Source organism: Lacerta agilis, chromosome 3, assembly GCF_009819535.1.
Source record: "Lacerta agilis isolate rLacAgi1 chromosome 3, rLacAgi1.pri, whole genome shotgun sequence".
NCBI lineage: Eukaryota > Metazoa > Chordata > Lepidosauria > Squamata > Lacertidae > Lacerta > Lacerta agilis.
The window spans coordinates 36,486,579-36,510,274 of record NC_046314.1 but is presented as its reverse complement, the minus strand read 5'-3'; the positions used below and the strand labels follow the sequence as shown (position 1 = coordinate 36,510,274).

At 40.8% G+C, this 23,696-nt stretch overlaps 1 protein-coding gene across 3 annotated transcripts in view; it reads right to left on the bottom strand.

The window, feature by feature from the left end:
* The window catches only part of SENP6 (SUMO specific peptidase 6), a 48,222-nt gene that overhangs the window by 4,636 nt on the left and 19,890 nt on the right, over window positions 1–23,696 (bottom strand). For all 3 annotated transcript variants that reach the window (XM_033143264.1, XM_033143265.1, XM_033143266.1), the window contains 15 exons: window positions 22,038–22,108; window positions 21,051–21,196; window positions 19,543–19,921; window positions 18,798–19,030; window positions 16,295–16,468; window positions 14,761–14,794; window positions 13,967–14,152; window positions 12,518–12,744; window positions 11,780–11,883; window positions 11,584–11,700; window positions 11,220–11,342; window positions 10,624–10,716; window positions 7,991–8,424; window positions 3,913–4,016; window positions 572–660 (listed from right to left, as the gene is read on the bottom strand). In XM_033143264.1, the coding sequence (XP_032999155.1) occupies window positions 572–660; window positions 3,913–4,016; window positions 7,991–8,424; window positions 10,624–10,716; window positions 11,220–11,342; window positions 11,584–11,700; window positions 11,780–11,883; window positions 12,518–12,744; window positions 13,967–14,152; window positions 14,761–14,794; window positions 16,295–16,468; window positions 18,798–19,030; window positions 19,543–19,921; window positions 21,051–21,196; window positions 22,038–22,108 (2,514 nt within the window). The remainder of the gene's footprint in view (window positions 1–571; window positions 661–3,912; window positions 4,017–7,990; window positions 8,425–10,623; window positions 10,717–11,219; window positions 11,343–11,583; window positions 11,701–11,779; window positions 11,884–12,517; window positions 12,745–13,966; window positions 14,153–14,760; window positions 14,795–16,294; window positions 16,469–18,797; window positions 19,031–19,542; window positions 19,922–21,050; window positions 21,197–22,037; window positions 22,109–23,696) is intronic.

Sequence of the window (23,696 nt, the reverse complement as noted above, 5' to 3'; positions counted from 1 at the left end):
AGTAGTTGTGCCCTTTTTGCTAAGCAAAGCTGATATCTGAAGTAGTATTACATCGAACGTTAAGCCTTTGGATTCAAGCTAGATAGAAAGATACTTGAGCCACCATCTGCTTGAGACAATCCATGCCAGGCTGTGGCGCAGTCACAGTAGCTCTAAATGCGATATTCTAAAAGCTTACAACATTAACAGGTTTCTCTGGTGGAGCAGGCAGACTGTTAAGAATATTTCAATGGTGATGCAGATACTTACAGCAAACATAAGCCATAATAATGTAACAATGTATATTAATTCTTTTGTAAACCCAGAATTGGCAAATGAAGAAAAAAGAGATTGAGTAAGCTAAATTCTGAAAGAATAAAAAAGCAGAGATTTTATACAAGCTTATTTACAATGTTCAAATCCTGCCTGACCAGAGCAGGAATTGTTTTTTTTTTTTTTAAATTTGAGCTCTAAATTTGGAAATGACAGAACAGGGGAATGAAAAGAAGGGTGAAAGAAAAGAACACTGGATTCAGAAGACACATCTGCAATTATTAATGGAAAGCCATAAATGTGTCACTTCAAAACTTACTGTTTACATATAGTTGGCTTCAGATGCCATTGTCCTAATTCTGAATTACAATGATCATCCGCAAGACCATCATCATCACTGCTGTTGTCCTAAAATAGAAAATATGTATTTGATCCATGTGGTTATAGGACTCAGGCAAAATGCTAGCTCCCTTCCCTACTGATGCCCTTTATGTTACAAGCATTGGGGGCTGGTGCACATTGGGATTGGTCGGGCAAAGGGAGTAGGTGAACCGGGACCAATGACAGACAGAGACAGAGCCAATGAACTTTTCTTCTTTAAGCAACCAAGTTTGGCGGGAGTGGAGAAAAAGAATTTAAACTTTTTCTGCAACAACACATTTCCCACATGTGTCAATCCAGCTATATAGACAGACTGCAACCTGTATTTGAACTACTCCTTATAATAAAATCAGGAAGCAATTCTTCTGTTCCAGGAGAAACATTATATAGAAATTAGAACTTAGAAATCAAATGAACCTATCAGTACAGAAAACCCCCACATCATATAATGATGGGAGAAAATCATCACACACATCATGTAGTTTACATTTCTGCAGTAATCTCTGCAGCCTTTATGCAATGTAATGGGCTATACACATATTTCTGCCTTTATGCAAGCAAGTGTGATACTTCAAAGTTTTGAAGTTCCACCTTTATGCTATGCTTAGATGTTTCACTGTGAATATTTTCTTGGAGGACAACAAATGACCCTTCACCCTTCTGAAAAACTGACCTGTTTACCAAGGCAGGTGCAATCCAAGTATGACTGCAAATATATGAATTATATATGACTATATAATTCAAGCTGCACACAACACAGAAACTACACTCAGCAGATTGCCTCGAGCTCTTGAATAAAGGCAGGAGAACTAGCCAAAAGAAAACCTACAGGAGAAGCTAGAAATAACCCAAAGATTACAAAGTATTTAAGAATATAAAAGCTAAATAAAGGGTTATATTTAGAAATTTCTAGGTGGAGGACTATAAATCCAAGCCATCTTCCTATTCAGAATCTAAGTATCGCAGGATGAGAGTATTTCAAGTGTACCACAAGGACTATGATGATAGAACTTCTTTCTTGGCCATTTTTTCTTCCTTAACATCTTTGAAAATGTTTTTTAAAAAGATTCTTTAGTCCCTCTGAGTAGAAATTACTGACCTGCATCCAGTCTCACTATGCCTCACATACACAGCTGATGAAAGGAAAAACAACTCATTGGATGAAGGAACAGGGCAGCCTGTGAGTATTAGTCTGTATAGTCTTTGAAATTGCAAACCACACTAGTAACTCTTCAAATAAAGACTGCCATCTAATATATAACTGGACTGATATCCTTGAATAACAAAAGAGGAAAAAGGAAAAGCAACATTCCCTTGGTGGATGTAATGTGGATCAAGTTCCTACAGTGAAACTTTAACACAGTCCGAAATTCTGTTTAACAAAGAAGCATTTTCTTCTCAATTTTTGATGATTACAATGATGGATAAAGCTCGCCTTCTAGTGGCTGGAGTTGGGAACATAACCATGGAAAGTGCTCCAGAGAAGTACTGGAGAAATGCTAGGCTGTATTTTATTGAAATGGAAATAGTGCTAACAACACTGAGTAAGAAGCCTTAATATTTATACCATATTTTTTGCTCCATAACGCGCACTTTTTTCTTCCTAAAAAGGAAGGGGAAAAGTTTGTGCGCATTATGGAGCGAAGGCACTGGGCGCCGCTTCTGCTGCTGCCCGCCTCTGACGCTCGCCAGAGCAGGGATCGGCAGCCGCTTTTCTTTCCATGCTGCGCTGTGCCTCTTCCACAGAAGAAGAAGAAGAGTAGAAGAGTTTGGATTTGATATCCCGCTTTTCACTACCCGAAGGAGTCTCAAAGCGGCTAACATTCTCCTTTCCCTTCCTCCCCCACAACAAACACTCTGTGAGGTGAGTGGGGCTGAGAGACTTCAAAGAAGTGTGACTAGCCCAAGGTCACCCAGCAGCTGCATGTGGAGGAGTGCAGACACGAACCCGGTTCCCCAGATTACGAGTCTGCCGCTCTTAACCACTACACCAAACAGGCTCCTATCCTTGCTCTTGCATGGGGGGGGGGGGGGGCAGCGGCAGACGAACAAGCGCCACTTCAGGGAGGAGGATGTTGCGTCCGTTAGCCGCGCGACACCCTCCCTCCGTCTCAGGAACTGTCTCCTTCGCCCACCCCCGCACTTTCCCGTTGTACATTCCTTTCCCTCAGCAGCAGCTGGAGGAGCTGTCAAAATTTCCTCTCAGCTGCCCCTGACTCCTCCCCCTCCCCCTCCCTGGGGGCACAATTATCCGGGTGCATTTGTATCCCCTTTCAGGCAAGAATTGACACCCTATTGTTGTGTTATCAGTTGTTAATGAGGCAGTAGGAGTTCTATTGGCAGTTTAATGAGACATGCAGAGGGTTCCATTTGGGCATGGACACAAGGAAGTGAATAAGGAAAAAAGGCTTTGATAGGCACAGATATAAAAGCAGTGGTGCTCACGTCCGCCCTTTCTCCTGCCTCTCCTCCTCTTGCTCCGGAGTTCCAGTGTCACCCACAGGCACCCACAAATGTGAGTTCTCCCTCTCTCTTCCTTCCTTCCTTCCTTCCCTCCCTCCCTTTTCCAACTTTAATAAAAGATTTGGGGGGGGGGGAGATACTGGTAAGCCCCACCTCACATGCCCATCAACAGGGGGTGGCTCTCTCAATTACAGTACTCGAGCCTTAAAGTCTCTCTTCATTTGTTAATGACAGTGATGATGGTTCTTAATGCCACTGTTGACTGCTGTTCACTTTACATGGTTGAAATGTTATGCTGATATACCAGTTGTTTATTAAATATAGTAGTTTAGTAAAACATTTGATTCAGAATATTTTTTTCTTGTTTTCCTGTCCTAAAAACTAGGTGCGCGTTATGGTCTGGTGCACGTATGAAAAATACGGTATATATCTTGTATATATATATAATACACACATGTATACCACACACGTATCACTAGTTAAAATTAATCTTCCATTTGTCTTTCCAAAAGCACAGCCACTCGAAAACACTGTTAAGTGTCACATTGCCATCTTACATTAGTTTACTAGCCTCAAATAAATAAATGACTGATTGGTTGGTTGCTGAGGGAGGCTTGCAATATACACTACACTAAGAACACCTCAACTACAAAAATGCTGAACACCTACTTTTAAAACAAAACAAGTACTGAAAAGGTGATTAACAGGTTATTTGCTCCACTTTAATACCTGTTCTACTGAATTCTTTTAAACACCTTCACCCCTAGAAATAAAGAATACTAGTTATATCCAAGTAATGCTGTTTATACTTTTTACCTGGTTATCTTGATCTTCTGAAAAATCTATTAGTTCATCTTCATTTAGTTTAGTGCTGTCTGTTGAATCTTCACTGTAGTTTAGTCTAATTTTCTGTAAACCATCTGCATTAACCACAAAGATTAGTAAAAAAATGAAAACAATTGCCACATTATCTTCTGGACAGAAACAGTAAACCACAAAGTGGAATAAATGGTTTTTTTGTCAGCATCATACATGAGAACAAATGTCTAACTGAAATCTATACTTCCAACGAGGGACGCGGGTGGCGCTGTGGGTTAAACCACAGAGCCTAGGGCTTGCTGATCAGAAGGTCGGCGGTTCAAATCCCTGCAACGGGGTGCGTTCCCGTTGCTCAGTCCCTGCTTCTGCAAACCTAGCAGTTCGAAAGCACGTCAAAGTGCAAGTAGATAAATAGGTACCTGTCAGGGAACTGCCACCTGGCCCACTGAGGGGAACGGAGGGTCCATTAGCATACAGAGAGCCCCGATGCCAATTCAGCAGCAGCACCTCTTCCAGCGGGGAAAGCCGACACACCTCCAGTGGGGAGCAGAGGGAAGGAACCAGCTAGGCAGGGAGGGGGCTTAGGGATGCCACTGAGAGCCCCAGCGCCTCTTCTAGCCGGGAGCCACAAGCAGGGAGCCTGGCGGGGAGAGGGCTTGAGGATGTTGCTGAGACCCTGCGCTTACCTCGCCCGGCTGGTCAGGAGGGAGGCACACCATTTCTGGCACCCCAGTTGCGCAGAGGGGTGAAACGCAAGGAGGTTAGGAGGAGACTTGGGGTGCCCAAATTATGATGCTGGGGGAAAAGCCGGAAGGGGTCACTCCTGGATTCTGCGAGCGACTGAGACAGACATGCTTTTTGTAGCTCTGCACAACAAAACTGCAAAAGACTTTTTGGGCTCCTGCTCCGTTACTTGTGAAGCACCTTCACACGAACCTTACATTACCGCTTTGGCGGGAAGGTAAACGGCATTTCCATGCGCTGCTCTGGTTCGCCAGAAGCGGCTTAGTCATGCTGGCCACATGACCCAGAAGCTGTACACCGGCTCCCTGTGTCAATAAAGTGAGATGAGCGCTGCAACCCCAGAGTTGTCCGCGACTCGCCCTAATGGTCAGGGGTCCCTTTACCTTTATACTTCCAACAGTGCAATCCTATCCATGCCTATTCAATAATAAGTCACATTGAGTTCAACGGGATTTACAGGCAATTGGGTTCAATACTTTGGGCTCAGCTATCAACCTAAAAACACTCAGCTAAATTACATCTCACAGCAGTGCTGAGACATAGCTTACTGTACTGACTGGGAAACAATATAGCACATACAGCAACACAGCAGCAGGGTGTCAGCATGTGAAACAAATTTTTTCGTTGTGTGTTCAACATAACATTAAGTCAAACCGCATTCCCAGAGAGGAGATTGCAGCTATTGTGACCTAAACTGTGGTTTGGCTTAGTGCATTGTCAGAACCTGGACTTGTAATTTGTCTTGCTCCAGACAGAGCAGGAACTGCAGCCAAAGTTTGTTCTTGGAGCCAGGGGTGTAGCAAGGGGGGCGGGGGGCCGCCCCAGGTTCCATAATGGAGGTCTTATCTTACTATACTAGGGATTATATAGCTATATATGAAATTTCATGCATATCAGTTAATATCTTGACCCTCCCTCCACCAAAATAGCTGTTTACTTGGCTGTTTTCCTATGTCGTGAAGGCTGAAATTTCAGTTCAGTGGAGCACTTACTGTTCCCAACCCTAACCCTGTGGAAAACCATCTAATTAGACTTTAATTTGATTTTGAGATGTTTTTAGGAGGTAATTTAATTATTGTTTGATTTTATACCAATGTTATGTATCTGATGTTAGCCACCCTGAGCCCGACTTCGGCCGGGGAGGGTGGGATATAAATAAAAGTTTATTACTATTATTACTTATTATTCCTTTGTAAGAAAATATGAAATAACGTAAAACCATTTGGGGGGGAATCAATGGGGGGGTTGACAAGAAATTTTCCGCACCGGGTACCACCTGACTTTCCCAAGCCTCTGGGGGGGGGGTGACAAAAAAAAATTGCCCCCGGGTACCAACCTTGCTACGCCTCTGCTTGGAGCTCAGGTTAAAATGACACCCTAAGCCAAAAAGTGGCTTAGCTAGCAACAGGACTAGAGAAGGAGGTAGGTAAGCAGTCACAATCTTCCCACTCCCATTGAGTCCACCCATTTGCAGTGAGCCAGTTTGGCTATTATGAATTAGGCAGATACACACTTTCTATACAAGAACTGCTTAAGCGGATGAATCAAATGGTTTGCTTGATTAGAACTAAGTAGACAGTTTTACTGTTCTCCAGTTGTGAAATTGATACATTTTTGTTTAGTGTGATTTGCAATGTGCACAAGTAGGAAAAAAACACACAGCAAACCTTGAGCTTTCTGTTCTCACCCTTCCTCCCTTGTGGCCAGTAGGATTTCAGAAGTTTTTGCTTTTACTTTTGGTTTAACCACATTAGCCCAAGGCTCACTGCAGCTTGGGAATGTTGCACTAAAACAGGGCTTATTAAAATATGTGAACAGAACCACATATTTCACTGTGTAAAATATGTTGTAAAAATGGTGTTGGGGGGGATTTTGCCAAATCAGCAAAATTTCAGGGGAAATCTGGACGTATGGCAACGCAATAGAAAAAGCTGTGGAAAAAGCTCAAAAAGCTTAGGTTTACCCAACAATGTTGGGGTCATCCTAAAAAAATAATCTTGAAATATGGCAACCCTAAACAAGCTGATCACTTGGCTCTAGTTATACAGGGCGAGTTCTTTAAAACAGTGTTTTTCAACCTTTTTTGGGCAAAGGCACACTTGTTTCATGAAAAAAATCACAAGGCACACCACCATTAGAAAATGTTAAAAAATTTAACTCTGTGCCTATATTGACTATATATAAAGTAATTCTCTTGAATTTTTCAATTTTTCCCACGGCACACCAGGCAACATCTCGCGGCACACTAGTGTGCCGCGGAACAGTGGTTGAAAAACACTGCTTTAAAAGAGGCTCCGTGGATAGTATGACATCTTCCTCATACATTTACCTCAGCAACAAATTACTTCAACAAAGTACTGAATGCTGCATATTTTTAGAAACCAGTAAAGCTTAGTATCTTAAGGAGGCATCACTGATTGTATTTCTAATTTGGAAAACGGTATTTGAATTCCACATCTGAATCTCCAGGAGCAAAACAGTGATGATCTGAAGAAAATCTAAACTTGAAATCTGTAACTAAATTTATATTAGCTTTTCTGTGGCTTTAACTAAAGAAAATACAGTGGTGCCCCGCTAGACGAAAATAATTCGTTCTGCGAAAATTTTCGTCTAGCGGGTTTTTCGTCTTGCGGAGCGGCAATGGTAGCCGCGCTCCGCAAAACGAAAAAAAAGACGAAATTTTTTCATCTTGCGAGGCAGCCCTAGACTTTTTCGTCTAGCGGGACAGTCTTCCGCTAGACGAATGCCTTCGTCTAGCAAGTTTTTCGTCTAGCGAGGCATTCGTCTAGCGGGGCACCACTGTATAAATGTTATTTTTTAGTTTTCCAAGCCAAGATTCACCAACCACTGCACATTTACTGTGGATCAGCTGAAATTCTTACATTGGTGTTTTTGCAACACTGAAATATTACCATTGGATGCACAGCTGAAGGAAAATGTGTAGAACAAATCTTATTAGTGGCTGGCTGATTCTAAAGAAACGGGATTCTTAATGTGAATCTAGAAAGTGGTCTTATAGTGAGCATATTTGGCTTATCTAGCACAGTATGGTTTTCTCTCACTGGCAGCTATTTGCCAATGCTCAGCAGAGGGCACTCCCACCAGCAATCCCTCATATGCTTCTTTTTTTTTTTACAAGAGATGCTTCATATTGAACTCCCACTTACATTGTAGCAGTGCTACAGTCTCAACACTCCCCCCCCCAACCAGATCATTCACTGGGATTTTTTTTAGCAGTTTAATTATTTAAAGGGGGAAAAATATAAGTTATATTAGCAGTAATAAGGTATCAAACTCCAAATATCAAACATATATAGCCAAAAGTACATACCCGTAGCCTGGATGTGAATTTTATCTTCGTTCTGCATGCCATTTGCCTCTGAAATCCTATGGTCATGTTTATGAAATACAGATTCTACAGTTCTCAGTCCTTCTGTGGTGCTGTTTAACTGATTTAGTTTTTTTAAGCCACTTTTCACAGAAGGGTTTCTTTTGCAATACTGTGATTCAGTCTCCCCGGCTTCTATGCTTGTGTCAGTTAATGCTGCAATATGTTTCTTGTTCAGCACCTTCTTTGTAAAAGATGCAGAAGAGGAGTGATGTAACGTACTCAATTCACTAGGTACAGGAGAAGAAGTGCTTCTTTCTTGATCCAAAGAGGAAGATTTAACCTGCATAGATACATTTTCGTGGTAGTATGGATTGGTCTCATATATTGCATTTTCTAAACCAGGGAAACAGATGACAGCCAAAAACCAATGGGCCCTGAAAAAAACAAAAACAAAACTAAGAATTGACTCAACAGCTATCATCATATATATGTATTATAATATTACTCATTTAGTATAGATCAAATAATTCCATTTTTTTTTGTTCATTATTTACATTCTTATCATGGTCATCTGTTTCACACATTCATATATGTAAACAGTGTGGTCACGTTTAGAGAACAAGGAACAATAATTGTATGTATAAAATGTAAAGAGAAACTTAAAAATTGCCTCCTCCTGGAAATTTCTGGTAAATTGCACTGTGTTTTAAACCAGGATCCCTGGTCAAGCACAATGCAAAGCCAGGATTCAGTAAAAGGGAAAACAAATGTTGCTGAAGTACAGTGCAATCACATCTTATGCGTTCCATTTCAAAGGTTCTGTGTATAGGCAAAAAACACATATACTCAAACCCTTAGAATTGAAGCCCCTAACCGAACTTCCTAGGGCTTTTGGAACTGGTACATTGGCTCTTTTGAGATCTTGCAGGGCCATCCAAGTTCCCACGAAATCTCACAGGTGCATCCCTGATCCAAGAAGAGACAGCTATGCTTGGGAAGCAAGGCAGAGAGCTTAAAAAGCTCTTTTTGCACCAGGAAAACCCAGCACAAGAAACCTTACGGGATTTCAACCAGCTAGCCTTCAACCACATATATTTGAAATTGCGCAAGTCAGATGTGCTAAGATGTGATTGCATTGTACTCTTCCTGTGTGGTCAGGAGGGGAATGGAGGAAATTGTGCACACGTGTGTCTTGATGCTTTGCTTGGGCTCCTTCAAGCTCATCCTCACAGCACTACATCATGGTTTAGCATTACATGCAAACACAGCCAATGACCTGTGCAATCCTAGCATGTGTTTCATCATGGAAACAGTCTGTACCAAAAACACAGCCGGTTTTGCCCATACTAGCTGCACTGCTCAGGAGCAAATGTGTCCTTCAAACAAATAGAGAAGCTGCATTGCAATGCAACTACCTATTCCAGTTTCCCCAGGTAAGTGATTTATGAAAGGATCTCTCTGTAGACCTAGTTTCCCTATTGGGGGGAACTTGAACCAAAAGAGAATCTTCAAGGACATCAGAGAGGTGGAAGAAGAATACCGTATATCGCGGCGTATAAGACGACTTTTTAAGCCCGAAAAATCTTCTGTGAAGTCGGGGGTCGTCTTGTACGCCGGCAACATCATGACCCGGAGTTCCGCCCCGCCACTGGCTGCATGGAGCCTCTCCCCGGCGCTCCAGCCGCAACCGCTGCCTCAGCCGCCATGGAGCCCGGGCTGGGCGTGGGCGGCAAGCGCGGAGGCTTCCTGTGCGGCGACGGGGAGCTTCTCCCCGCTGCCCCAGGCGTCGCTGCCGACGCCTCAGCAGCCGTGGAGGCCGTCCTGCGCTTCAGCGGCAAGCGCGGAGGCCTCCTTTGGGGCGACGGGGAGCTTCTCCCCGCTGCCCCAGGCGTCGCTGCCGACGCCTCAGCAGCCGTGGAGGCCGTCCTGCGCTTCAGCAGGAAGCGCGGAGGCCTCCTTTGGGGCGACGGGGAGCTTCTCCCCGCTGCCCCAGGCGTCGCTGCCGACGCCTCAGCAGCCGTGGAGGCCGTCCTGCGCTTCAGCAGGAAGCGCGGAGGCCTCCTTTGCGGCGACGGGGAGCTTCTCCCCGCTGCCCCAGGCGTCGCTGCCGCCGCCTCAGCAGCCGTGGAGGCCGTCCTGCGCTTCAGCGGGAAGCGCGGAGGCCTCCTTTGCGGCGACGGGGAGCTTCTCGTCGCTGCCGCCGCCTCAGCAGCCATGGGGGCCGCTGTGCGCTTGGGCAGCAAGCGCAGAAATCTCCTGTGTGGCGCGGGGGACGCTCTCCCCGCCGCTGCCGCCGCCTCAGCAGCCATGGATCCCGGGCTGGGTGAGTATACCCCAAACTCTGTTTTTTCACATTAAAAGTTGGGGGGTCGTCTTATACGCCGAGTCGCCTTATACGCCGCGATATACGGTACTCAGTTTGTGGTTCTGACAGTTGAAGAGAAGGGGGGGGGGGAAGGATAGTTGGGGAAAAGGTGTGTATATTGAGAGAGTAATAACTCAGGCCCCAGAGAAAATGGGGTTACATACAGATGATATCCAGGGTTTTCTGGACAGTATGATAGTTGAGAACATGGCTCAGATAACAGACACACATTCCCACAACCAGTCATAGCAGAACAAATTCTACTTACGCTTCATTAAGAGGAACAAAAATAAAATCTTTTTCAAAGATATCAACATGCCGTGTCCATGTTTTCACTCGTCCATGCCGTTTCTGCTGAATTCTGTTAACACATCAATATAAAACACAATGGATTGATATTTAGGTGATATTTATGTATTCTCCTCTCCAACGACGAGGGTTTGACTATTATCACAATCTTGTGGCACCAGCTGAAGATGTTTAGGACTTATACTGCATCTTCAGTTGTTTGGGCAGAAATAGTATTTTTAAAAGTCAAAATGAATTCCAAGTGGTAAAATATACAGCTTTCACTTATAAAAAGTACCATTCTGTTCTTCTACTCAATTTATGATAAATGAATCTGTTGTGTATTAATCTGGGTCAGATGTACATGACCCTCTGGCTTGTGTGCTCCCTCCCTCCCCTTCTCTGGTGCAGCCAGAGGCATATGGGAAATTTTCATTTTCAACCTCCTTATAACTATATTGGAAGGGGAGGGCCTTGAGTCTGAAGTTCATCTATAAAAATGCCATTGTCCCCACAGGGAATGAATGAGACATGCTGAAATTGGAATTTTATAATACATATTTTAACCAAACTTACGTAAGTTTTGAGGTTTCTTGGAGATTTCTCCTCTCCCTCTGATTAAGGCGTTTGTAAAAGAAGGAACTGAATATATGAATTCTATCAGCATCTTCTTTTTTCAATTGTTCAAGCACCAGATATCTTTATTTTGAAAAAGAGAAACAAGAAAAAATAAAACAATACTTTCATTCTTACCTCTAAAGACCTGTTATTCTTGAAAAGACTGCCACATGCTGGCCATTCTACGCAGACAAAAGTAGACAAATGTAAGAACTTTATAGTTTCGGCAGATATGCTTTATTTAGAATTTAAGGATTGTCCATCAACTTGCCTAAGTTAGACAGACAACACAAAAGGTTTCAATACATTCAAACCAACTTACTTCAAATAGAAATCAATGATTACGTCGTTTAAAAATTCTCCTTCATTTAAGCAATGAAGATCTTCATTGGTCACAGAAATACCACCCTTTGCAGGAGGTGGGGGATAAACAATCAACCTGCAAATAAAAACAAAGTTAAATAAATACTGAACTTGTTATTTAGGAAATAATTACAACACTCAGAAAGACCTCTTACTTTTCTATAGGACCTATAAAGACTGTATGTGGTTCAACACTTTCATCATCATCAAAAAACTGGAACTGTGTTGCATTTCGCAGCTGCATTTTGGATTCAGAGACCTTAGAAAAAAGAATATTTATTTACAATGCAATACCAAAGTCATAAAATATTAAAATCCTTTCCAATTCCCAAATAGCACAGCATGTCCCCCTTTTTATAAAACTACCTGTTGAAACCAAATAGAATATGAATTTGAACAAAGTGGGCACATAGAGATATAATGTTCCCAGCATCTTAAAACCATGGTTTATGGTGCAGACAATGAGCAATAGGCCTGCACCCTCCTCTGTTACCCCTTCCCCTTCCCCATGCCAGCTCCAGCGCAGATTTCTTGGACTGTTTCAACCAGATTCCCCATTATGTATGAAACAGGTAATTCAATTTTAATATCAATTTATTAACCAGGATATTAAGTTAAGATCAGAACCTGACTAAATATTCTGTTTAACCGATGGACATAAAATAGCTGAAATATTACACTGACAAAATATGTTACATGGAAAGCATATATTTTGACTTGATAACATTCCATTTTTTTCAGTTTTACTATCCAAAAATATATACTTTGGCCCTCTCTTTAATAAAATTTATCTAGAACATGGAAGCAGCAGACATTGCAAAGAGCATTTCTACACAAATGACTTCACAACTTATTTAACATTTTAATTCAATTTTGAAGAAAAGGAGTAGTACATGTTTTGCTTTGCCTTCTTTATGAGCCGTGCTTCCTCTAGAAGTGTCTTCAAAGGATTTTGTAAAGGCCACAAGCCTACTATTTGCTTCTTCAAATGTAATCTTCACAAAAAAATCAGAAATGTTGTTCCTAACACCAATATCAAGGATTATTTTTTCAAATATTGCATTTGCATGTGGATCAAGGCCCGTCTCAAAAATTAAAATGATGTATTGTTCTTCAGGATCTATGGGAGGGGGGAAGAGTTAGGAGACAATGAAATTAAACTTTTAAAACCACAATGCTTACATTTCCAAAATTTAAAGTTGATAAGAATAATTTTATTATTTATACCCTGCCCATCTGGCTGGGTTTCCCCAGCCACTCTGGACAGCTTACAGCACATTAAAAATGCCTGATATCTAGGAATAACAATCACAGCTAAGAGGTCCCTGGCTGAACCAATTAAGGAAAGTATTCATAAGAAACCGCCATATAAATGGAAAAAAAACTAAAATTCAATGCCTCATTATAAAGAAAAGGTTCTGCTCATGCAAAAGCTAGAGTAGAGCACATTATGTCAACTGTTACTCGTGCAAGTTGCTGAAGAGACTGATGGAAAGGGAAGGAAACAGACACCACACTCAGTTCAGGCACTCCCTTTTTTACTGCACAGTTCAAGTGCTTAACTACTTTCCTATTCTCTGGAATGGTAGCAAAGATCACCCAAGTGAAGGGAGAAAGTGGTATTAAGATACTGATCCCCCCTTTTTTGTAAAAAAAAAAAAAAAAAAAAGGACAGTTTAAGCATAACAGCACACACTATTTTGTGCTGTGCACAATTATCTCTGAGTAGAGGAGAGCTGTGGCTCCTAACCTATTCTGGGCCACAGATCCCTTTAAGAATCTGATGAAAGTTATTAACCCCCTGCCCAGAAAAAAGGAAATAAATAAATAAATAAATAAATAAATTGTACCCCACCCATCTGGCTGGGTCTCCCTCCCACTCTGGGCGGCTTCCAACAATTATTAAAATACATTAAAATATAACACATACCAGGGGCACCAACTCCTGGGGGCCAAATCCTTTTGCCCCCCCCAATATTCTTTGGGAGGGGTCACCCCCAGAAATGCAGAATAATTGCAAAAAAAACATTCCAAACCAGTGTGTTACTTAGACCTTCAGGAAGTTGGGAAATGCAAAATATGCTACGTTGTCCTCAACATGATCTAGACAAAATTTTCTAAATACGCCAGACAAAAATATACCATCTCCATTTATTAACCTAAAAGTACCACTGAATTCTGGTGCTGGCAAAATATGACTATTTTTTTCTAGCGCTACTCAACTGGAGCATTTTCAGAGAAACCAAAATAATGTTTAGTGAAATACAGCTCATCTCTAACACATATGTTTCAAAATATTTTAAAACACCTTAAGTTTCAATACCATACAAAGGTTCACTTACTTGCACCTTTACAGTCATACCAGACATTATCTTTTTGCTTGTTCATCTTCAGTTGGGACCTCAGGCTCTGACAGGCAGCAGGTATAGTTTGCAGGAAAACTACTGGCAACTTGCGAACACCACACCATTCACACTTTGTAAGGTCAGATGTTCTTAAAGAAATATCTCTAGTATCGTTTTCTGGTTCTAGAAAGGTTCAAAACATATTTTGGTCAGAGTTACTTACATTAACATTATCTGAAAAATGTAACCATTTGTATGCATTTCAAGAAAATAAAACCTGTTAATCAAAGACAGACTACGTTTCTATCTCTGAAATTTGCAATAGGTATATTTGCCAAGGGCAGAACACGGTAAGTTAGGCTTACCATATTTCAAAGAGTGAAAAGGTGCTAAACATTTATTGAATCAGAAACTCCAAATCCAAATAGATTATTCTTCCACCATTCTCAGTACTTAGTATAGCTGTTGTGGGGGAAAAGCACACTAATAATTCCAAACCAAGCACTGCTAGCTGCCCAAAATATTCACACTGGGATTTTTCAGTGCTGGCTGGACAAGATGCAGAAGAAATAGAAAACGGATATGCACATCGGCATCTTGACACTGTTATTTTTGAATGATATTTAAGAATGAGATATGATTTATGCATCTGTGTCTTTATTTCACAGAGAACATGAAGGAAGACACACAGTATTGTTACCATGACTATCTCAGATTGTAACCAGAAAACACTGCATTTAATGACTGCATGCAAGTGGAGAAATTATAACTTAGAATAGGGAAATACGAACCTTCCAGACGTATCTTGATATAGTCTAGGCAAAACTGAAAAAGAAGGTCCAAGTTACTGAAGTATACACACAGGGAGAAAATCAACATCACACTCTTCTGATCGTTCTGTCAGCATGAACCTTTCTGCTTGCCAGATGGAACAATCCAATCTTTTCCCCCTCGCACTGTGTGCAGTTCTAGGGATTCTCTTGACCCTCCAGAGCGGATTTGGGGAAGGCGTGAGGAAAAGCCCCCTTGCATGAGTAGGAGTCCTTATGATGGCTTCCACTAGTGCACTGGGTTAGTTGAATCTGGGCCACTATGTCTCATTAACCACCTTCCCAACCTATTTTTCAAAATCAAAGCCCTAGTCACAAACCAGATTAGAAATTGCATCTCCTGATGTAAAAGCCCCACTGTCTAAACCCCAGCATCATCTGATTGTAAAAGAAATTGTAAAAGAAATGGTATGCAGGATATAATGAAGTAGCATCTGTAGTTGGTATACTAATTTTATAAAAGTTTGGGAATGCATGGCTTTCTAAACCTGCAGGAGCTATTCGTTTTTGTGTAAACGGAACTACGTTTCATTGCGATGGAAATGATAGGTGCTTTTCAATCTTGGTAGAATAGATTTTTTTTGGTGACACAACTACGTCTCCTGAAGCTCTCCTAAGTGGTGAACGTGGCCCTCTAATACATTTGCGTTTGAACACTTGTAGCCTGTGGCAGTTCAAACTAAGCACATTTCTGAATCAATATGTACACACACCCTGAATTTGCAGTACAAGTATAGATGGAATTATCTTTAAAATGGTAGCACATGTCTACAACAGTGATGGTTACCATCTGACTTGCTGCATGCAAGTACAGATGGCATGCATGCACAAGACACTAATAAATGGGCATGCTGTCTTTGTGGCACCTGCTAAAGACTTTCTTCTTTCAAAAAGCTTTCTAAACAGATTTTTATCCCAGTTGGCATCTGTATTGGAATTGGAATTGTTTTTATATACGTAACTGTCTTAACAATTAAAATTTGTCATTGTCATAATCATCTTCATATATCCAATTGCACTTAGTTCATCATCTTCCTGCCACCCAGCCCACTAATTGCATTTCCACCCTGTTCCTTAGGGATTTCAAAATTCATTTTGTTGGCCCAGCTATCGTCTGCCTCCCATCCAAATCTCCATATCCTTTGACCTCCATATTTTGAAAGACTTCCCAAATACGGCTATTGTCATTCCCTTGTTCTTACCTTCAAAAACTGCTCTTCGCAGCCTTTACTATGGAATTTCCTTTAAAAGACAAGGTGATAGAAGAAAAACACTTCCTGTCTTTCTTACACTCTGGCTCGTTCCATGACCTGCTATTGATACTGTAGCTCAGTCATTTTTCATCACTCCATTTTATCTGCTGATTCCTTAAACTCTTCAAAGTTTCCATTTTCAGCTGCTTCCTACCTTCTACTCTCAACCTGGATGCCCCATTAACCTATTTGTTATTATAAAGCAGGAACTAACCAAGCACAGTATTAATTCTTTTACTTACAATTACAGGCTCCACCACCATTCTTCGCAGGGTTCCTATTCTTATGCTTCGACAGTTTAGGATGACGCTTTCATAATTATTCTGATATTTTAAAGACACAACGACGTCAGTAGCAAGTTCTTGGGAGAGGACTTTGCGACGTTTTACTGGAGCATTGGCTACAACATTGCCAAACTGAAAAATAATTATCAGAATTCATCAAAACATTTTTACTTCAAAAGTTGCCTTTAAAATGTGCCTTTAAAGATGATCAGGCATTAAAGGCATTGATGGAAAAAAATGTGCAACTGAAGCTTTTCTTTCTTTAGAAAAAAAAATCCGAACTTCTGTAAACATTAAAAACATAAATACTGGAAGTATGCAAGAGATAAAAACACTCGAGGGAGGGAGGGAGACACACCAGAAGAGTCACAGATGGAAAAATAAAATTCTGAACAAGAACAGCAAAATAATTGAAATGACAAAAGAAAAAGGCAGTAAGTTTGTTTGTTCAAAGAAATAAAGAAAGAAGAGAGAAAAGAAAGAGGCACCCTAGCCAAAAGCAGTTTTTATGCAAGCTACTGCTGTGATGGTCAAGAGAACTGACTGCAAGGCTGGAGCCACACTCTCTTGATACATGTACATGGAAGTTAGAGACAAGGAGCCTACCAAACCAATTGTCTAGCGTTAAAAGAGATTCCTGAATGACCTTGGCACAGGCACCAATGCCATATGCACAGAGACTACAAAAAATATATACATTTTTTAATCTGGTCCAACTGTTTCTCTGCCACATGCATTTATTGGCTTACTATATTTACCAGTATAAACTGCACTGCCTTTCGCCTCACACCAGTTATAGCTTAAGAGTCCTACTCAAATCAAGTTGGGGAGACTGAACAGTAGGGTAGCAGAACAGAGGACGTGCGAAGTAACAAAAAGAAAACACTTCAAAACCAACCATAAAAATAGGTTAGATAGAAATAATGAAGTAACATCAGACTGCATTATTTTATTATACAGCAACACCATAGGCACAATCCAAACAAATCCCACTGATTTCACTAGAAGATTTAAACATGTCCTCCTGCTGAAATCAATGGTTAACTGGGAATGAGGGAGGAGTACGATCCAACTAAATGACAAAAATACAACATTGGAAGATCACAAAAAAATTATAGAAAGACAATCCAGTAATTTAGGTCCCATGCCAGAAGTAAAAGAGATATCATATATTGAAACCAGTCTGTTTCTTCTTTTTACATTATTATAAGCCCTGAACAAACAATATGTGAAATTTATTTCTGTAAAGTTTCTGTGACCCTCCAATTTTGCCAAGAATGTTTAATGTATATTAGTGATTTGTTATAATTTCTATTACATAACTTCTAATATTAATTTACCAGGTTTGCCTAACAGTCTGTATGGGCCATTTAAATGTTGCCCTTTTGTCAGCGTATGTTTGCAGGTCCTCTGTTCAGCGGACTTCTCTGGAATATCTTTTGCATGTTCCATGTATATTATTTCCACAAATCTCAAGAAACCACATATTTAAGAGTTTTAAGCAACTTCAGAGGCTTGAAGATAAACTGTTACATAGAACATGCCCTTTTTAAAGAATTGCTGCCACGACTGTTATTAACATACCGTGAAAGTTGTCCCCCTTGACAGCACTGCTCATGGTGCATTTTTGTCTTTGTTTATCCAATTCTTGCAGAGATGCTCAAACTAAAAAACAAAAATTCCCACCACGAAATCCTTATATTAAAGTGCTATTAATTGGGACAATTTTCAAAGTACTTTAATTTTAAGGAAATTATTGTCCTTGCTGGGTGTCACTTTGCTTACTGACAGCTAGTTCACACATACCAGCTGCACTGTTGAAGCCACCTCCCTGTTGCTACTTTCCATACTCCACTGATACTACAGGACTAAAAATAACACATAGGAGTGAACCACATTCTGACACTAAAGTTACCTTGCTCCTCTAAAATGGCTCTGACAATGTAAACTACCAGAACAGTGGGAAAAGCAGTCACAGCAAACTGGTTCTCACATGGTTGAAGCAAACTAAAGTCCCAATCCAGGGAACACTTTTAATTATGCATATGGCCCTGCTTGTGCCCCGTGTGCTTTCCCGCCCCCCTGCTTTCTGAATGCAACTTTCTCTATTCAACCTGCTTCTAAATCTTCCAAGTTTCAAAAGCAGCTTGTCACACAGTCTGTGGGATCCAATGTTTTCAAACGCCTTGCTAGATTTATACTATTAGCCACACGCATTTCCAGATTGTGGTCCAGATTTGTTAAATAGCATTTGAAGATGTTAAGACAATCCAATAGAGAGAGAGAGAGAGAGAGATGAAAACTATAATGTCATGTTTTGTTTCGCTCAAGAGTCTAGATTATTTTCCCATAAGAATACTGCAGAATATTTGCATGTATTAACTACCATATGTTCACATTTATCTATCAATATTGTATATGCGCTTACACAATCATTTCAAACTATGTATGGGTGGACTACCTGGTCTTTCATTCTTGATTTTCTTGGTAATATGACTGCAGGTTCTGTGTCTGCTGTAATACTACTTAACCTTTGTTCTAGTTCACAAGTGTTTTCCTTCAAGGCTGCCTCCACCTTTCCTGTGGAAGGTGCAGGAGAAGAGCAGGCTGAATCTGCTGGGCGTGGCGATATGCTCTCAATTCTGTTAGTGCTACCAATCTCCTCCTCCTCTTCGTCATCGCTGGATAGGACAACTGAAAGGAAAAGCATTTGTCTCAAGCTCAAAATACTAGTAACTGGAGGTGGTGACCTTTTAAGATCTAGGCTACTGAGACCATTGTTACCCCATAGCCCTTTCAGGTAATGAATGGTTTAAGACAGAGCTAAAGAAGCCTAGTTTTACAGGGTGATAATCCTCCCTACCTTCTCTACTCAGTATTAATTTATACCCCACTTTTCTTCCATGGAACACAAGGCAGCATTCCTCATATCTCCATCAAAGCAGTGGCAAGTCCAGAACTACTTTGCTTGCACCAAGACCAATAAGCAACATCTTACATTTTGTTTCCTCCTCAGAAATCTCCCTACCAAGAAAGGGACTTTTTACAAATTAATTTATAACCAGGATGATTAGGAAGTCGAAGGGTTCGAAAGAACTCTGTATTTTAATGTCTGAAATCACTATGTTTTATATGTATACATTTTTTCCAAAAACTTAATAACACACACACAACCAGCATTATTTGTTCTATGATTTAAAACTTACTTGGATCATTTAGATCAGATGCAGTTGTATTCTTCTGTCTTAAGTTTCCTGTAATTTTAGAACTGACTTTTCCATTCAGCCGCAACATAGTAGAGCCGATGTTACGCCTCACCGTGAAATCAACTGAAACTGCCCCAGGAGAAGATCCATAAAACTTCTTTGTATTTAGTCCTGTGTTTAAAGATTTTTGCCCTGTTGAATTCTCATGTATTGGTTCCCGTGCTAAATGTCCCAAAGAATCATTTAATTGAACATTTTGCATGGACTGCCTTTGCAAGCCCCCATTACAAAAATTTCCACACATTTGACATTTGATCTGACTTTCATTTGGTTTTCCTGTGCATAGGCAAACGGTGGAGTAAGTATTCTGTTCCAAGCCCTAGGGATTAAAAAGAGGGTGGGGGAGAGAATAAGTAGCTGCATTTATTTTGATCACATTTTCAAAATAAACACATTAGACATCCCCCAAGGCTTAGGCAGATTTGAAGCGATAAGATGGAAATCTAGGCGATCTCTTTGTGAAATTTCAGGTTGAGAACCTGCCACAAGAACCTGGCTGCATAATTCAAATTATTAGGTCACATCATTTTACTTGGGCCTGTGCCTCCACTTCTATTCTTCCCTCAAGTCATTGTTGTTCAACCCACATTCTACTTTACATCTGCCCTTTACTCACACAGTTTCCAAGTCCTCATATCCTTGTGCCCCCCTGTCAGCCCCAGAGCTTCTTGCCATTTACCTACCAGAACTCTAAGCATCACTATCTACCCAACATCTTCAATAATTTGGCAGCAATGTTAGAATTGTTGAGGGGCAGATGTTCAAAATTCAAAAGATTCATTATGTTTACCATTATTCTATCCCCTCTCCATACAACAGAGTACATGTATGTGCGTGCAAGCTAAAAAGCAGGAATCAGCAAGTTTACCTTTTGGGAAACTGTATTGGGAAATCAAGCTCTTTGCTTTCCAATTAAGTTTTGACAGCTAACTGTTTTCTGTTAAAAACACAGTGCCAGTGCTGTTGTGGTAGCAATGGCACCTGCAGCCAAAGTACAACAACTACAAGTTATTCTGTAGCCCAGGGGTCAGCAACCTTTTCCAGCTGTGGGCCGGTCCACTGTCCTTCAGTCCATGTGGTGGACTGGACTATGGTTTTTTTTGGGGGGGGGGGGAATGAACGAATTCCTATGCCCCACAAATAACCCAGAGATGCATTTTAAATAAAAGCACACATTCTACTCATGTAAAAACACCAGGCAGGCCCCACAAATAACCCAGAGATGCATTTTAAATAAAAGGACACATTCTACTCATGTAAAAACACACTGATTCCTGGACCATCCGTGGGCCGGATTGAGAAGGCAATTGGGCCGCATCTGGCCCACGGGCCTTAGGTTGCCTACCCCTGCTGTAGCCCAAGACCTAAAAATACAAATTAACCTTCTAACAATATCAACTTCTGAATGAAATTAACAGAATTTAAGGAAATTTCACCATATAACCCACCTCTAGGTGAGTTGCACATTTTTTGGTAGCAGGAGATGGAAGCAAACCGGACTGATACAAAGTGCAGTGACGTTTCAGTTGTACCTTCCTCGTAATTCCTGAATCTGACTCTGACTCAGATTCTTCTCTGTTCTCCATCACACATCCTGAAAGGGGAGAATGAAATCATTTACAACAATTTCCCAATGTTCTCAGCTGAAGAACAATGTAACTCTAATTTACTCCTTTATATCACTCCAAGAACAGCAGAAAAAGTTTCTAACTGCCTATCTCCATGTTTAAAAAGGTAGGTCTGAGGTGGTACTTCTTGAAAGCAACTACTGCTCACCCAAAGGGTGTGAGAGAGAACAACAATTTTTTTCTGCCTGTTGTAGCCATTGTAAGCACTGTGCTAGATGCTGTATGATTTTTAATTTATTTCTACAGATATACTGCACACCACCGGAATGAAACTCAGTTTGGAAACTCCTTCAGTAGGTTAATCTGTAGGTAACCAATGCACAAATGACAATGGCCAGCTATGAGTAATCTTGCAGCATGTATGGCTAGCATACCAAACAAAGCCAAGAAAAAGCACTGCAGGCCACAGCTACCACTTGGAAATCAAGTAACAAATCCGGGTCCAAACTCTGGTCTATACAGTATAGAATAATTTGACCTCATCTATAACAGGCAGATTTAGCCTACGTAATCCACTCACTTTGATCAACTGTGTGTTACCTGGATGAAGCTTAAGTTTATTCACTCCCATGACGTCTACCACTGATCACAGGCACATTTAATGCATACTGGTGAAACCAAAACATACTCCAGTCGTCTTAACACATTTCAGCTACTGACAGAGCAGCAAACATGCTCCATTCTAACACATTTTATGAAGAGTGCTTCCACTCAGACATTCATTAATGCACTTAATTCCATATATACAGTAATGTACACCTATTTGACAGACATTTAATGGAAGTAAAAACAAAGTAAAAAACTTACGCATATCCTGAAGCCGAGACAAACTATCATAGTCATTTTCTATCTTCTGGATGTTAGGAGGATATTCTTTTCTGGGGGGGAAATAATTAGAAGCTGTATTCAGAAAATATATGGCTTATTTAAATGGAACAAAAACAAAAGATTTAACACTGCAGAAATCTTAATTTAAAATATCGAAGCTTGCGATGTTCTAAAACAATAAATGTACATATTCAAACACAATTCCAATGCAAGCAAACAAATAGGATAAATGAGAAAAGATAAGTTTTGCAGCATTTTTAACAAAATATCTCCAAAAAAATGCAGTCACCATATACACACTACTTTTCTGATTGCAAAAGTATCCATCATACAGCAACTGCAAACTAAAAGTTTAGCAGAAAGACTATAACTACTGCTATCTTGATATAAGCCCTGCTAAAATTTGATTATGTGCAGCATATTTTTAATTTTCCAAATACTTGTTAATTTTCCAAATGCTTACTTACCAGAGCCTAGTAAGGGTCTTCCGCAACCTTCCCAGAGCCCAGGAAGTAAGGAAAACCCACTTGGTGCACAGGTGTGTGTGTTTTATTTATTTATTCTCTCTCTACACATGGTACGTTGCAATAGTATAGTAAAGAGAGTACAGGTTGCAGGCACACTGTGGGAAGTGGCCAATATGCAACTGATCTATTATGGATGCAGAAAGTTATATGCTGTTTTATCAAGCTTCTGGATGTTTTCACTCAATTCATTGCATAAAATGTGGCTGTTTTCTCTTGTGACTGTGTGTCTGACACAGCCTTTAATACTTCATATCTTTTTATTTGCAAGATAGACATGTTTATATAGCTGCCTCTATTGCAGTTTCCACCTCAAGCCACTTAAGTGATTTAACAGAATTCCTACTTGAAATTTTCTCATATTTAATAATTGTCCAACATCTAAAGAAGTAATGTACAAGACATATGACATCATGTCCATAGTGCACATGTTGCTATTTCTGGCCACAGGATAAATTCATTCAGCTTAATACCAGCCAGGGTAGTTAGAATAAATTCTCAAATAAAGTTGTTTAACTCTGTTAACAAGTCACATAAATTACCACTTTAGTATTAGTAATCTTTCATGAGCAATCACAATGAAACCCCTGCTTAAACAAACCCAAGTATTAGGAAAAAAACAATGACCTGAAGATTCCCTCTGCCTGAACAAAACTGAGGGAGGTACATAGAACAATTTTAGTTCTAATAAAATGGACATCAGCTTAGTGTGGTTTAGCTGAGAACAAATCTCAGCTTGTGGTTAACAAGGATAAAGCTTAACCATTAGTCCTGGTTTGGCCCACATGCTATGCCATACATTGGCTTAGCTAAGCACATTTGTGCTTTCTCTTTAAGTCAAGGTGTAGCTTAGTGTGTCAGCCAAACCACATCAAAACATATTCACATGTGAGAACTTCCGGCAAGGCAAGATGGCGAGCGCCACGGCCCCACACAGCTCCTAAGCAGCACCAGCTGCACTGCCTATCCGGTTCCTGCACCACCAATACAGCCACTGCCGCGACCATGATCCAAGGAGTCAGGGTGTTCACCACAGAAACCAAAGAGGCCACACGGAGCCCCCAGGGCTCCCCTGACAATCTCAGCCCCATTGGGACCAAGAGTGCCCCAGAGA